At 43.1% G+C, this 13,565-nt stretch overlaps 1 protein-coding gene across 1 annotated transcript in view; it reads left to right on the top strand.

The window, feature by feature from the left end:
• Window positions 1-13,565, top strand: part of FNDC3B (fibronectin type III domain containing 3B) — a 133,528-nt gene that overhangs the window by 14,783 nt on the left and 105,180 nt on the right. The window contains exons 2-3 of the mRNA XM_015871958.2: window positions 8,552-8,690; window positions 10,799-10,874. Coding sequence (XP_015727444.1) covers window positions 8,580-8,690; window positions 10,799-10,874 — 187 coding nt within the window. The 5' untranslated portion in view covers window positions 8,552-8,579. The remainder of the gene's footprint in view (window positions 1-8,551; window positions 8,691-10,798; window positions 10,875-13,565) is intronic.

The following is a 13,565-nucleotide window of genomic DNA, read 5'->3' as shown; positions in this document are numbered from 1 at the left end:
CATCTGGGCCTGTGGAAAAAACATTCCTCAGAATTCATTAAGGGTGAGGGAGTTTCCTTAGTGAGCATCAGGAGAGGGATGAGCTGCTGTACAGCTGTTGAGTAGCAGAGGGTTTCACTGCAACACTCTCCATTGCTTACGTAGCCACCAGCATCCTGTTTGTTGGGATTTGGTGGGTGGAATCCTATTCATACCTACTCCCCAACCTTCCAAAACCTCTTTCTTTTCTAAGATAAAGTCATTTTCCCCAGTCTCACATTCTAACCAATCTGAAGTCCACTTCTTGAGATTCAGGTCTACTTACAGGTGGAATTATAAAGCTAATATTTTTGGAAGAATGGTTCTTTTTTTTTTAAATACTTTATTCCAGAAAGCCAAAATGCTGTGGATGGATAAACATGAGCCATCATAAAAGTTGGTGTGGTTTTCTGAAATTTATTTGAATATTGACTTCAGGCTCTTGCACCTCCAGAGTTTGGAATGCAGCTGTGAAAATGAATTTCCTCAAGTTAGTGAGTGAAAATGAAACGGGAGCTGTGTGTTGCACGAAGCTGAAGGTAGTTTGCTTTCTGCTTTTCACCCATTGGATTTTTTTTGCTTGACTGGAATTGTGCAATTTAAAGGATGCAGAGGCGAAGTTTATTTTCAGTGGTTGAATTGATGTTATTGGAGCTGAGTGTGGCTGCATTATTAGGGAAACACAAACAAGCATAACTGTTCCCTTTGTGATTAAATCATCAGTTTGCATTCAATTATTACAGTTTCATTGTGGAATAATTTACCTTCACCCAGCTCATTTTCTAGTTCTTATTACTGCCTTGTGCATTTGTCTTTGGACTGTCCCAAAAGAACTTTGTGTGGCTATCTGTGAGACCCCTGATTTATTCTACATCTTTTAAGTATGATGTTCGCCAAGGCTGTGCGACTCCCCCAGTATGTAGGGCTGTGCCTCCAGTGGGCAGCAGCTTTTCCTCCATTTCCCTGTGGATGTGAGCAATTAATTTTTAATGGGGGCCTTCAGGTTAGTGCTGTCATACCTTAAGTGAGCAGCCTGTGCAGGCTTGGCTGGTTGTGGTTATACCTTCCAAGTTTTTAGAAAGCAGCAGGAAACTCACTGAGTATCATCTGCAGACCCGCTGCAAGAACGTCCACATTCTTTCTGTTTCATTTCCTCCCTTTCCTTCCCTGAATATTTTCCTACCTTTCAGCCCGAGCTCACAGTAACAACAAGCTGTCGTAACGTTTCCCTTGTTTTGGAGCTGGGAGCAGTAAGGTCACCGCTACAAGTAGGGTATTTTGGATGCTGTTTTTTAATTAATTAATTAAGCAAAGCTGCAGAAACTGTGCAGACTGCATGCAGATTCACTCCTTTGGGGTTATTTCCAAGGAGCCTGGCCAGCAGCATGCTGGAAGGTGGGCCCTTCTCATTCCAAGCTTGTCCTCTCATTACAAACTCTGGGTCTTGTTTCATGCAGGTAACAAAACCTGAGGGTTTTCCCACTTAAAGCATGTCGCAGAGAACTTGATCTGCATTGTTTGGTGTGCTCACTGCAATGGGAGCTGCTGTATCTGGGTCCTGCTGGTGCTTGGTACTTGTGAGCTCCACTTGGCTTTGTGTTGCCTTAATCGACTCTCTTGATTAAAAGCTGCTTTGATCTGCAGCTGTGCTTTGTCTTTTAGTGTTCTCTAGGTATGGATCAACTCTGCGTAATAGCTTGTTTCTCTAGCTAGTGTAATGAGCAGGGTTTTTGCTGAAGGCACTGATGCTGCCATCAAGTAGTACTGATTGGAGAGAAAGGTGGAAGACCTTGCCTCTCTTAAACTAACAGCCAATAATCACTCTTAAATAGCATGTTATCATTTTAACAGTTGAGAAAAGTAAAACACCCCTGCCAAACTTCAGGTTATATTCTGTGAAACTGAAGAGCAATGAAACCAAGCTGGAAATCGCCTCTCTTCCTGATGCTGCGGGGCTGTGGGCTTTCAGTGCTGGGCTTTGTGTGCAGTTGGGCAGGAGCACGTTGCTGTGGGCATTCCCCTGGCTGTGCTGCAGGGCTCTCTGGCAGCAGCAATGCTGGGTGCCCACTTGGAGCAGCCGGGTGGGAGCTGCACATCACAAGGTTTCCCACCAGAGCACAATGAGTGACTTTGTCAGCACAGCGTCAGCCCGGAGTCAGGTTAGCAGGGATCGGCTGAAACAAAAGCATTCGCAGTGCATGAAGGTGTGCTGGAGCCTTGCTGTAAATGGAGTTTGGTATGCTTGCTTTTCAAGTGCTGCAGATTGATGTGATAGTCTTTTTTTTTTTTTTTCTTTCTTTCTTTCTTTTTTTTTTTTTTCTTCATGGTTTAATTAGTAGTTTAGGGGAAAAAAAAAAAACAAAAACACAAAATAAAACACCATTTGGTTTCAGTTGATTCTTCCCTGAGCAGGAATTCTGGAAGAGATAACTGAAGTCTTTGTGATACTATTCCTTGGGCTTTACCTGGAGAGTGAGGTTGAAGGGGAGGGTGTTTATCACCAGCCTGCCATGCTTATCGTGCTGGGACTGTGATTAATAGTTTGGTTATTAAATGTAGGAAGAAAGCAAACAGGTGAGGCACACTGCTTATCTGCTTCACACCTTTCCTTAAGAACTTTGTGTGTTGGTGTGTTCCTGGGTATGTGCACAGTGTCAGAACCCCAGCCCTGTGGAGCTGTGTACTTAGGCATACCACTAATAATACTTTTAAGTGCACCTGAAGACATAACTGTGTCTTTATATATAACAAAGGGCAGCAAAGCTGTGAAGCTGTGGAGAGCAGCTGAGGGGATGGAGTGGTTTGGTCTGGAGCAGAGGAGGCTCAGGAGAGACCTTATGGCTCTGTGCAGCTCCTTGAGAGCAGGCTTGGTCAGCCTCCACTCCCAGTTAACAGCAATAGGATGAGAGGTGGTGGCCTCAAGTTGTGCCAGAAAAAAGTTCAGGATATGAAGAAGCATTTCTTCTGATAAAGAGCAGTGGTGCAGTGGCACGGCTGCCCAGGGAGTGGTGGAGTTACCATCCCTGGAAGTGTTTCAGAACCATGAGGATGTGGCACTGAGGGATGTGGGCATGGGGGGATGGGTTGGGGTTGAGGGTCTTAGAACTCTTTCCCAACATTAATGATTCTGTGAAAACTCTGAGGGATTGAGACCCAGGTTGTAGACAGGTGTAGGTCTGGGTTGGAAGGTATTGTTTCTCCTCAAGCAAATGGTTGGAATGACTTGGTATTTACTTGAAACAGTGTTTAAACATACTCAGTGTATTTTATGGCATTATGAATTACATTTACAAATGGCTTTTGCTGGAGAAAACGAGGCCACATGGAGTTCAGGGAACCCAAAAAGAGTTATCAGTAGATAGTGGGCGTTTTGGCAGATGGGAGTGCTGGAATTGACATGTTCTAATTTGTAAATTCTTGGTATTGCAATTAGGGAAGTCACAAGGAGAGGGGTAACCACGAACTATTGGTGTGCTTTTGAGTTCCATTTCTGTGCTGTGATTAACATAGAGATGAGGACAGAAATGTGTGAAGCCTTTGAAGAAGGAAAGTGGTACAAATAAAAGATGTTACCTTTTAGCTTCAAGAAAAGGCACAGAGAAATGTGAACTGTGAGAAAGTGTTGCATGTAAGTCTTATTATTTGTATTCTACTGTTATGTCAGCAGCACAAGCTGCAGCCGTTGTTTTTATGTTGTAGAACTGAGTCAGAGCAGGAGGTTGGTTTGCTTTAACAGTACCACTTACGGAAGTGAAAATGCTGTAAAGTCAATGGATTCATTTGTGTTCTTGTGTAGCTATAACAGGAGTAACATCCCTGGATGTTTCTTTCACTCTGTGCTTTGTTTCCTTGCCCTCAGTGCCACTGTCTGGCTGTGAGTGTCTCTGGGGCACGTTGGCCTCCAGTCCCATACAGCTTTCCTTTGGGAAGCTTTCATGATATTCTCCTCTGGAACACCAGAGAAAGCTGGTTTGCCTTTGGTAAAAGGCTGCTTTGTGCAACAGCTTGCTTTATTCTGGTATTTCATCACGGCTATTATCAGTTGATTAGTTGTACTCACCTGCTGAAATAAGATGCTCCTGCGCTATGCTGTCTGACCTCATCTCATTCCTGATGCTCACCTCTGAGCCGCCTTTGAAGTTCTGGTGCCAGCCTGGTCTCTGGGTCCTCTGTCCTTGTCATTTTATTATAGGTTGGCTGACCTTGCTTTGTCTTGGGATTTATTATGACAAATCAGAACAAGCAAATATATTCCACAGGGTGCTTCTGGACTGCAGGCAGGCTGGGGTTGTAAGAGCCATCTTCATGGGAGATGTCTGTCTTTAAGTTGAAGGAACTGCCTAGCTGAGAAGATGCTTAACATTTAAGGCCTCTGGGTTATTCCAGTTCATCCCACATTTGAACAGGGATCCCTTTTTGTTTGGCTGTTCCTAAATTGCAGGTGTACCTGCTGAGGATGTGGCTGATAGGATTGCAAATGGATATAAAATATCAGAGCTCCAGATCTTGAGAAGTATATTGTCAAATGTCAGGCTTAAATAATTGCAAACCAGTGTAAATCTCATCATAGCAGAGCTATCTGGGTAGTTGCTTTACTAATCTCACTGTAGTACAACTTCATCAACTTCCCTTTATCTCTTACTGAACTGAATGCTTCTGATAGCTCTAGTCTTCGCAGGTGAGATGTATCATAGACACGAAATTGTGTCATTGTTTAAAATAAAAACAAACCAAAGGGGAAAACCCACTGAGGAATCATAGTTTAAAGTGGTTGCTTTTGCTTTCCAGCCCTGGAGATGGGCGGTAGCTGCGTGGTGCCTGGCTGCTGCTCTCAGCCTCTCACACCCCAGCCAGCTCTGGGGGCAGGCCTTCTCACTGGTGTGTTTTTTCTGCCATTATGGACTTAAAGAAAAATAATAGAATCATATATTTCTCCAAAACTGTTACAAATAAGCCTGTCTGTTTGGATGCTTTCAAGTTAATCTGCCTCGCTAGCAATTAAACACGGAAAGAATGCTTTTAGGTTTAAATGGTTCTTCAGACGGATGTGATTTAACGAAGCTAATGAACACCCATCAGACAAGACAAATTCCAGACTGTTTGTGCCTTGACCAACCATCTGTGCACATACCTCCAGGTACTGCTCATGTCTCAAGAGGCTTTTCTCTATGAACAATTAGTGCTCTTTTCGGAACTGGAGTGGCAAGCCAAGGCAGGAGCCTCTTGAAGGCAGCTATGTTCAACGCGGTGCTTCCCCTGCTTTTGCATGAGAATATACCGGTATTGTGGATGTTTTAACAAGGCTTACGCTTCCACATGTACAGCATGAAGTGCAGAAACAGGAAAACTGGGCTGTCATCTGTCACACGTGAGCCCCAGCACTAACAGTGGTCCGAACTGGGAGCTATGCCCTCTGGGAGCCTTCCCAATGGATCAGGTGCTCACTTTAAATTCTTAGCATCTGAATGTGTCCTTATGTAAACAAGTTTGTGGGTGTGGGTGTTCATGTCTGCATAGATGGGTGCATACATGCCGATTTTTTTCCTGATTGCTTCTCCTCTTATGGATGCAGTTCAAAATCCCTTTGGAAGAAGAACTAATCTCTTCAACTGTGCGGTGCTGTGGTTTGACATACCGGGCTTGGGTAGGATTCCTCAGTTCCACAAACAAACTTCTGGCACATAGCAAACAGTTCCTAAATGCCTCTTTTAACTGAAGGTTAACGGCTGCAAACCTGAAAGGGTTTTCTTATTCTGTGTTTCGCTTCGTTTCTTCCCTTACGTGAGATTCCTTCTAGAAGGATTTGAGCCTTCCTTTTATGGAGTTCTATGCAGGGTGATGTGGGATTCCCATGTTATCTGTGATGCCACACCTGTTTCAATCACGTCGAAGCCATATGAGGTAGTTCCTGCTCCTTTGTACCCATGCTGGCTATGCCAACATTGGAATTCTCCATTGCTTGGGCTGGAAAGAGATGTAACTGTTCCTTTGGAAGATGTATACCGTGTTTCAAATGGTGTCAACAGTAGCTTCGCAGATGCAACTTTGTGGCTTTTCTGGGCTGTATGTTGCATTTTTAGGGGCCTGAATTGCTCCACTTAAGCCCTGTGCTAAAAGGAGAATGTCCTTGGCTTATTCCCCCCATTAATTGCATGGGAGAGACCTTCTAGGAACGGTTAGCAGTGGTTATCTGTGTGTGGTTCAAACTGTGGCTGGAATTTCAGGCTACTTCTGACGTAACCTGTTGGGTCACACTAATTTTCCATACATGGAAATTGGTTTTAGATGGCTGCACTTTGTTCTGTATTTTTTCTATTTTTTTTTCCCTGTTGCCATGTGTAACTAATTTATATGTTACTAATTCACATATTGAATTAATTTAAGGGAACAGAGTCATCTCGGTGATCAGTGGAGGGGCACAGTGTTGGAAAATCAGGTTTGTAGCAGTAACTTGCAAACATCAGAAGGATTGGAGCTTGGATTGGGGACGGAGCCTGAAACTGGGTGGCTGTCCCAGCTCTCACTGTGGCTGATGTCTGTGTTCCTGGAGGGAGCAGATGGGGGGGGGGGGGGGAAAAAATGCTGCCCTGCCTCAGTGCTGCCATTTCTCAGCTCAGCCGAGCAAACCTGGGGAATGCAGACGCACAGGAAATGTCTTTTTTATATATTTAAATATAGTCAGCTTTCTAGACAAAACCCGAATTCTGAGTTAGTACCTGGAGTGGGGGGGGGGGGGGGGAAGAGAAAAGTAAAAGCTGTGGGTTAGTGTTTGGCAGTTCGTATTTTAAGTAAGGAGGAGTTCTCATATCCTGAAATGTGACCTGGTGCTGTGAGCCTTTGCCTGCTGTTTTCTTCCCGTGATGTTTCTGAATTTGTATGGAGTGGGGAAATGTGTATTCAGACTTCTCTGTATGAAGGAAACTGGGTTATCTGAGGGAGGAGAAGCTCCAGTTTTTAGGAGGGATGTGAATGCGTGGTGAATAAATCAGTTCTAAGGCAAACGTTTGAGAGAATAAGCTAAAAAGCATGTGAAGCAGTTTCCAGGATGGTTGGCTTTGGTGTAAAGCCTGCCAGCCCTGCAGTAGACGTCTTAACCCTGTCTGATTCAGCTCTGCCTGCAGTACCTCTCACTGAGATGCTGTTAGAAAGAAGCCTGTGGCCAACTGGGTGCTGCAGCCAGCACTGCTGCTGGCGGAGCTGTGCCAGACCTGACAGATGAAGGAAGCTCTCTCTCTATTTCTTCTTTGGTTTTCTTTCTTTTCCCCCCTCTAAAGCGAGGCAAGTGCAGACATGGCTGTAGTGACAAACCATTAATAAAGCTAAAGGAATGCAGCTGTAAAACTTTAAATAATGACATATAGCAAATAAATGTCAACATATTGGTTGTGCCTGGAATGGAAATATTACTAGGAAAATATGTAGCTTGAAGCTAGTCTGTGGTTTGTTTTTTTTGCTTCTTTTTTTTTCCCCCTTAAGAAAATAGAAATAGCATGACGCTTAAAGTCCTGAGGCTTTCAGGCTGTGTATGTGTTGTATGTTGGGGGGGGGAGTGGGTATTGTTTCCCATGGTTTCAAAATAGTTTCTATGAAGCTTGCATTCTCTGAAAATCGTCTTATCTATTCATGTATGTATAAATATGTGCTTACAACTCTATAGATGTGTAATGTGTATAGCCACAGTAGTTAGAGTTATAAGTAATAATGGATTGAATTGGTCTGTTTCCTCTATGTTAGCCTTTTGCAGTGCTTTATTTGGTCACGTGCAGCTAAGAAATGATTCAGAAGCTCACATTTATTTGTTCACTATCTAAAACCAAGCCACAAATCCACCCAAGCCCAACCAATGAGCCCACACAGTGCATTGCCCTGCTGCCTCACCCAAAGAACCCCAGACTTACAGCACTGAGTTCTGAGCTTGAATCTCTCTAAGAATTAAACCTTGAGACTTTGAGGTAATGAGAACCAAAATATTAAGGAGTAAACTCCAAATATTGCAAAACATAAAGGTAGGAAATGTCCCGAGCTAAGTACAAAGGCAAAACGTTCTCTTTGTACCCTGAGTTTGCAGTGAACATAGAATTGCTGGGAGGACTCTGGGATTCTCTGATGTGAGGGACTGAGGAGACTGTTGGTCTCTAAGGCTCATTTGCACGTTTCTTGTGCAGGAGTCTGGAGAAATGGTGGCATTATGTAATCCTAGTCATCAAAGAGTTGGGTTATTAACCCAGTGTGGTGGTACCGCTAATGCTGAATTCAGACTTGTTTTTACAAAGCAACATCCCTGTAGTTCTAGTGGTGCCGTGATAACACACTGATTAGCTTCTCTGTTGGATTGTGGCTAAGTGAAAGTCTGCTCTGTGTTGTAGGTGCTGGTTCACACTGTTACAGTGTGAACACTCTGTTCCTAGATGGAAAATCAAGGTATTTGGTTTTGATCCGTGGATATTACAAAAGCAGCTTGCTACTTGATTGGCAAAGTCCACAAAACCACAAGAGGGTTTTACAGAGTCTCTAACTGATGCTTCTCTTGCAGGAAGCCCGTTGAGGAAAATTCTCCATGAATGTACGTCACAATGATGATGACCGACCAAATCCCGCTGGAGCTGCCACCGCTGCTGAACGGGGAGGTAGCCATGATGCCTCACATTGTGAATGGCGACGGATCACAGCAGGTCAGAGAGCTTTGGGTCCTTTTGCGTTACCAAAAGAGTATTCTAAAGAGGGGTTGAGGTGGGGTTCTAAGTCCAACTGAATTTCCCCATCAGTGATGATTCAGCAGACTTGCTTGGCAGATGCCTCCATTGCCCGTAAGCTAACTTCTCATCTGATGTTTCAGAGCAAGAACTGCTGACGCACTGCAGATAGGATCACTGTGATGCACAAATACAACTCAGCAGAATGCTTCAGAGTAGTGTCATTTTCCTCCATACACATTTACTGAATCATATTTGTAGATCTTAAACGAGGAAAAACTCACCTTTTCTTTGTGTGTACTTGTAGCTGGAATACAAGTTTTCTTCAGGATTTTTTTGCCTGTAATTTGCAAGAGCCCTCATATATTGATTGCACTACTAGTTGTCATTGTTCTTTATTACTTTTCTCCTGTTCCTGAAGCTGTAGTTGATGTTTTAACCATTTAGAAGGGTAGTTCTAATTTCATACAGTTTTAGAACAAGAGCTTTGCTTCATCTCCATGGAATGTAGCAGCAAATAGACTAATTAGTTGCTTTTAATGTCATTTTAAATGGTACGTGATTACTGAAATAGACTTATCTCCATTACTTGTGAGGTGGGAACAGATTTGTTCCATGTAAGAATGACTTCCTTAATAAAGATTCTTTACATTACCCTATAAGTAGGTGGAAGCTTTACAAGGATGTACTTGCCCAGGGTGTGATTGCAGTCCCTGTTAGAAGCTGGTGGTAGGAAGGCATTGGAGCCCAGCTGGTGAGAGGCCTGGCTGTAGGACAGGATGCAGAGCTGTGCTGTGGCTGTGCTCAGCAGTGCTGAGCCTGAGACAGAAGATTTTCCTCATAGGATCAGTTCCTAAATGTGTATAAAAGAGTGGACTGAAGCTGGTAAAGCATTTAGCTGGTATGAGCAGCCAGATGGAGAGGGCTGCAGAAGGGGATCCTGCCAGTACACGCTGCTGTAATGTAAGGCTTCTATATGGGAGCATTTTATGTTGCTGTCTCCCTGGGAATAAGTACTGCAGAGCTGTGCAGGGCAGAGCTGAGGGTAGCTTTGCCTGGCAGTAATCTCCCTTCTCTGCACTACCCAAAATGGCATTGATAACACCCACCTTTTTTCCCCCTCTTTTAAGTTTCCCACACTTTAATACAGTCATCCATAGTGGAAACGAATGCTTTCATGTCCCTTCCAGAGCTGCTGCTCACTCTGTTTCTGTTTCTAATCCACTTGTCACTGCTGTGGGGGTTCTGGGATTTACAATCCATCTTCTGCTCCAGGCGTTTCAGCAGCTTCCCGTAGGTGCTGAGCTGTGTGCTGCAGAGTGCTGGGAGCGTGAAGTCAGGAGGTCTGTCTGTACAGAATAGAACACTCTGCTTTTGGGGCAGGTTCATTTTTATCTGGTACAATCTCTGCAGCAGCACAGTGAGGTTTTTTTTGTTTTTCTGGCACCTGCTTGAGAAGGTGCTCGTGCCAAGCCCTGGTGCTTTCATTGTCTGAGCAGGCGCTGCACTTAGTGCTTGTGTGTGCTTGCTCTTGCCTTTTAGGGTCATAAACATGTAATAAAGGATATCAGAGTATGTCTGATCTTCAGATACATGTATATATATATATATATATATATCCAGATATATATGTATATATATCTGAAGATATATATATCCTGTCTGAAGATCGGTTCTGAATGCTGTTCCCTCTTTGTATGAAGTATAGAGAAAAACAAGTGTAAGCAGGAGAATTGTGGTGCTCTGTACGCTTACAAGTCGCTGCTTACTCGTTAAGATGTAGCAAGTGTCTGCCTATGGATTTTGCCTGATAAAGTCTTCTATTCCTATGGGCTTGAAATGATGGTATGGTTGGATCCTTCATGCTGGAGTCTGCTCTGAAGATTTGTGTCTGAAGATTAGGTGAGAAGGCAAGCTGTAAACCTCCATTGGTTCCTGGCCCTGCTGGTACTCAAGGTGTGGGGATAGGGATGTACACCCTCCTGCACCCCTTAATGGCTTCTGCAGCACTGAGAGCACAACTGTTGGGTTGAAGAAATGTCACGTTCAAACATTACAGTGAAGCAAATGTGGTTTTCTTTTCACAGGTCTTTTTGGTTCAAGTGAATCCAGGTGAAACCTTTACAATAAGGGCTGAGGATGGAACCCTGCAGTGCATTCAAGGTAAGAGGGTACTGGGACGTGCAGGCGAACATTTGACTGTGTTGCAAAAAATGTGCTCAAAACTTAATGCTCTGAGCTCTGGGAAAATGTGGTATGCAGCTCTGAATATACAGTGGAATGCTCATGAATGAGAAGTTGCAGGTGTGGCTGCTGTATCTATTACAGGACTTCAGTATCTCAGAAATGAGTCATTTTGGTCATTTAATCAGTGTTTTTAATGCTTGTTTCTCTATAACCAAATGCTAAATGCAAGTGAGAGTTAGTGAGTTGTAGTTGGTAATGATTAAATGGATATGGAGGGGGAAAAAGTTGTTTTCCTGGGGGCACTGGGAGTGACAGAAAATGCATAGAGATACTCAGAGTGCTTGGAGAATTCATTGGTTTTGAGCAGAATTTTTAATTGGTTCTTTAATTGGCTCTTTATAACTAGAGCTGGCTAATTATGTTGTATTAAATAAAAGCGTGTGAGCAGTCTTTTGCTCTTTTACTTCTCTCTAAAATTGTGTAAATATGATAAACAGTGCTTCTCTCTATTTTGATGAGGGGGACCACACAAAATCTTTTAATGGGTCTGAAGGGAGAAGTGACAAAAGACTTTTCAGGCTGTGTATTAAGTGCTATATAAAGAAGTTTCTACCTCATAGCAAACACAACTTTGAAGGGAAGCAGGTAATTCCCTAGGTAAAATTCAACCTGCAGTAAATACATGAAGGTCTGATCAAAGTTTAAAGAGAATAGACTTTTCTGTACTGCTTTCAGTGATAGTTTTTTGAGCTGAAGGCTTTTATGTTGTTAGAAGGGAGGTAGGTGGTGTTGTTTTTCCCATCTCTTATGCCATTAGGCAGCAATCTCAGTGTCTTAGCCATTCAAAAACCTTTCCTTAAAAAGTAATAAGGGGGAAAATCTAATAGTCAATCAGTGATAATTTTCTAGCTAGTAAATTAAGTCTTTATTTTTGACTGTGGTTGTTCTGGTGGTTTCCTTTGTGCATGCTCTAACCCTGTGCGGCACGTTCCTGTGTCTCATAGTGCCTTGTTGCCAATGGTATGTGGGAACGTTGGTAAGGAATGCCTCCGCATGCCCCTGCAGCAGCACACAGTGACAGTCTGTCTGAAGGCTGACATCATTTGTCCAAAGGTTAGCTGAATGCTCAGTCCTGGTAAACTGGGGATGCAATCCTACTAATGTCATTGCTATGCAGAACCCTGTTTCAGAAGTTTCCCAGGTCTAAAGTCATCAAAATAAACAGGAGGTGATGAGACTTCTTTATTTGTTGTCTTTCCAAATATTCAGTTTTTTAAAACAAAAATGTGGAGCAATGTCATCACAAGAAGTTTTTCAGGATAAGATCACCCAAGAGAACAGGGACGTGTGTGTCCATGAGCTGTTTGGACGTACCTAAGATGTGGGTGTGTTTGTTGCTCAAAATTTCATCCCCATGGAAATAAGAAATTAATAGTTGTTTGTGATAGACATTACAGAAGCTCCTCTGAACACCATCCACGACTGTTCAGTCTTGATGAGTAATAATAGCAGCAATTTAAAATTACTTGTTGAGATTTATAGCCAATGTGCTGTGTGGTAAGAAGTTGGTCCATATGGCAATTAACAGAGTAATAAAGCTGTGTGCTTCTATGTGAAATGAATGCTTATCTATTGGCTAGTATATTATTTCTTCCATTATAAATAAATGATGACAGTATTTGTAATTGTTTTTCATGTTCTAAGTGTTGTTTAGACAATGTATTTAAATGAATATAACTTGAAACCCCATTATTCCACATCCCCTATATTTTAACCTGCTTGTGCTGACAGTGTTTGGTTGGTACTTGTCAGCAATCTGATAAAGTTCACATAGAGTCTGTGGTGTAAGATGGTCTCTTATTTGGTAGAGCTGTTGTATTGACGACAGGTCTATGCATGCTCTCTTGTATATGCTGTGTAAGTTCTGAACAATTCTGATATTGTTTTCAGGTTGAAGTTGCAACTTGTGTGTGACTGAAATATTTCTACTGCTGGACTGAGTGTGTGCTTCAAACTTGGACCATTATCTGATTATATAATGCAGTCAGATAAAAACAACCTCCCCCAGTCCTGAGAAACCACACCTAAAATGCTGTGAAACTGGAATAAGTGTGTACCTGTAATTGAGCATTCCTTGTATTACAGTGTTGTTTCTTGTTCTGCTTTCTTTTTGTGTGTGGCCAGAGGTGATCTGAGATGCCTAATGTACATCTAACCCCTGGGCGTAGTTTATGTCCATCCTTGGAGTATTAAGCAGAGGCAGGAGTTTGGGCAGTTAGGAATGAGAAGAGGGACTCATTTCCTCAAGAGGAGACATTTAAGGTGAAGGATAAATCTGCTCTTTCAGAGAAATGCTTTTGAGGACTGGGTGCTGTCAGGTTTCCTTCTCCCCGGACTGGTCTGACAGTCTCTCTCCAGGAAGAATCTGTTCCTGCTGTCATTTTTTTTGGAGCCAAAGGCCATTTTCCTTTTGCAGTTTATCAGGACTCAAACCCTTGTTGAGCCAGGGAAACAGAATGATGGGAAAGCTGTGTGTGGAGCAGACCCATCAACCACCAGCCTGTGAGAGTGAGGAGCAGGGAGCTGACAGAGACATGGCAGAGCTCTTGTGAGCAATAGGGCGCTTCCTCCAGAAGCAGTGGCAGTGGGGCAGTGAGGCCCCTTCAT

This window comes from Coturnix japonica, chromosome 9 (genome assembly GCF_001577835.2).
Source record: "Coturnix japonica isolate 7356 chromosome 9, Coturnix japonica 2.1, whole genome shotgun sequence".
Classification (NCBI taxonomy): Eukaryota; Metazoa; Chordata; class Aves; order Galliformes; family Phasianidae; genus Coturnix; species Coturnix japonica.
The sequence above is the reverse complement of the archived record's forward strand: the minus strand, read 5'-3'. Positions and strand labels throughout refer to the sequence as shown.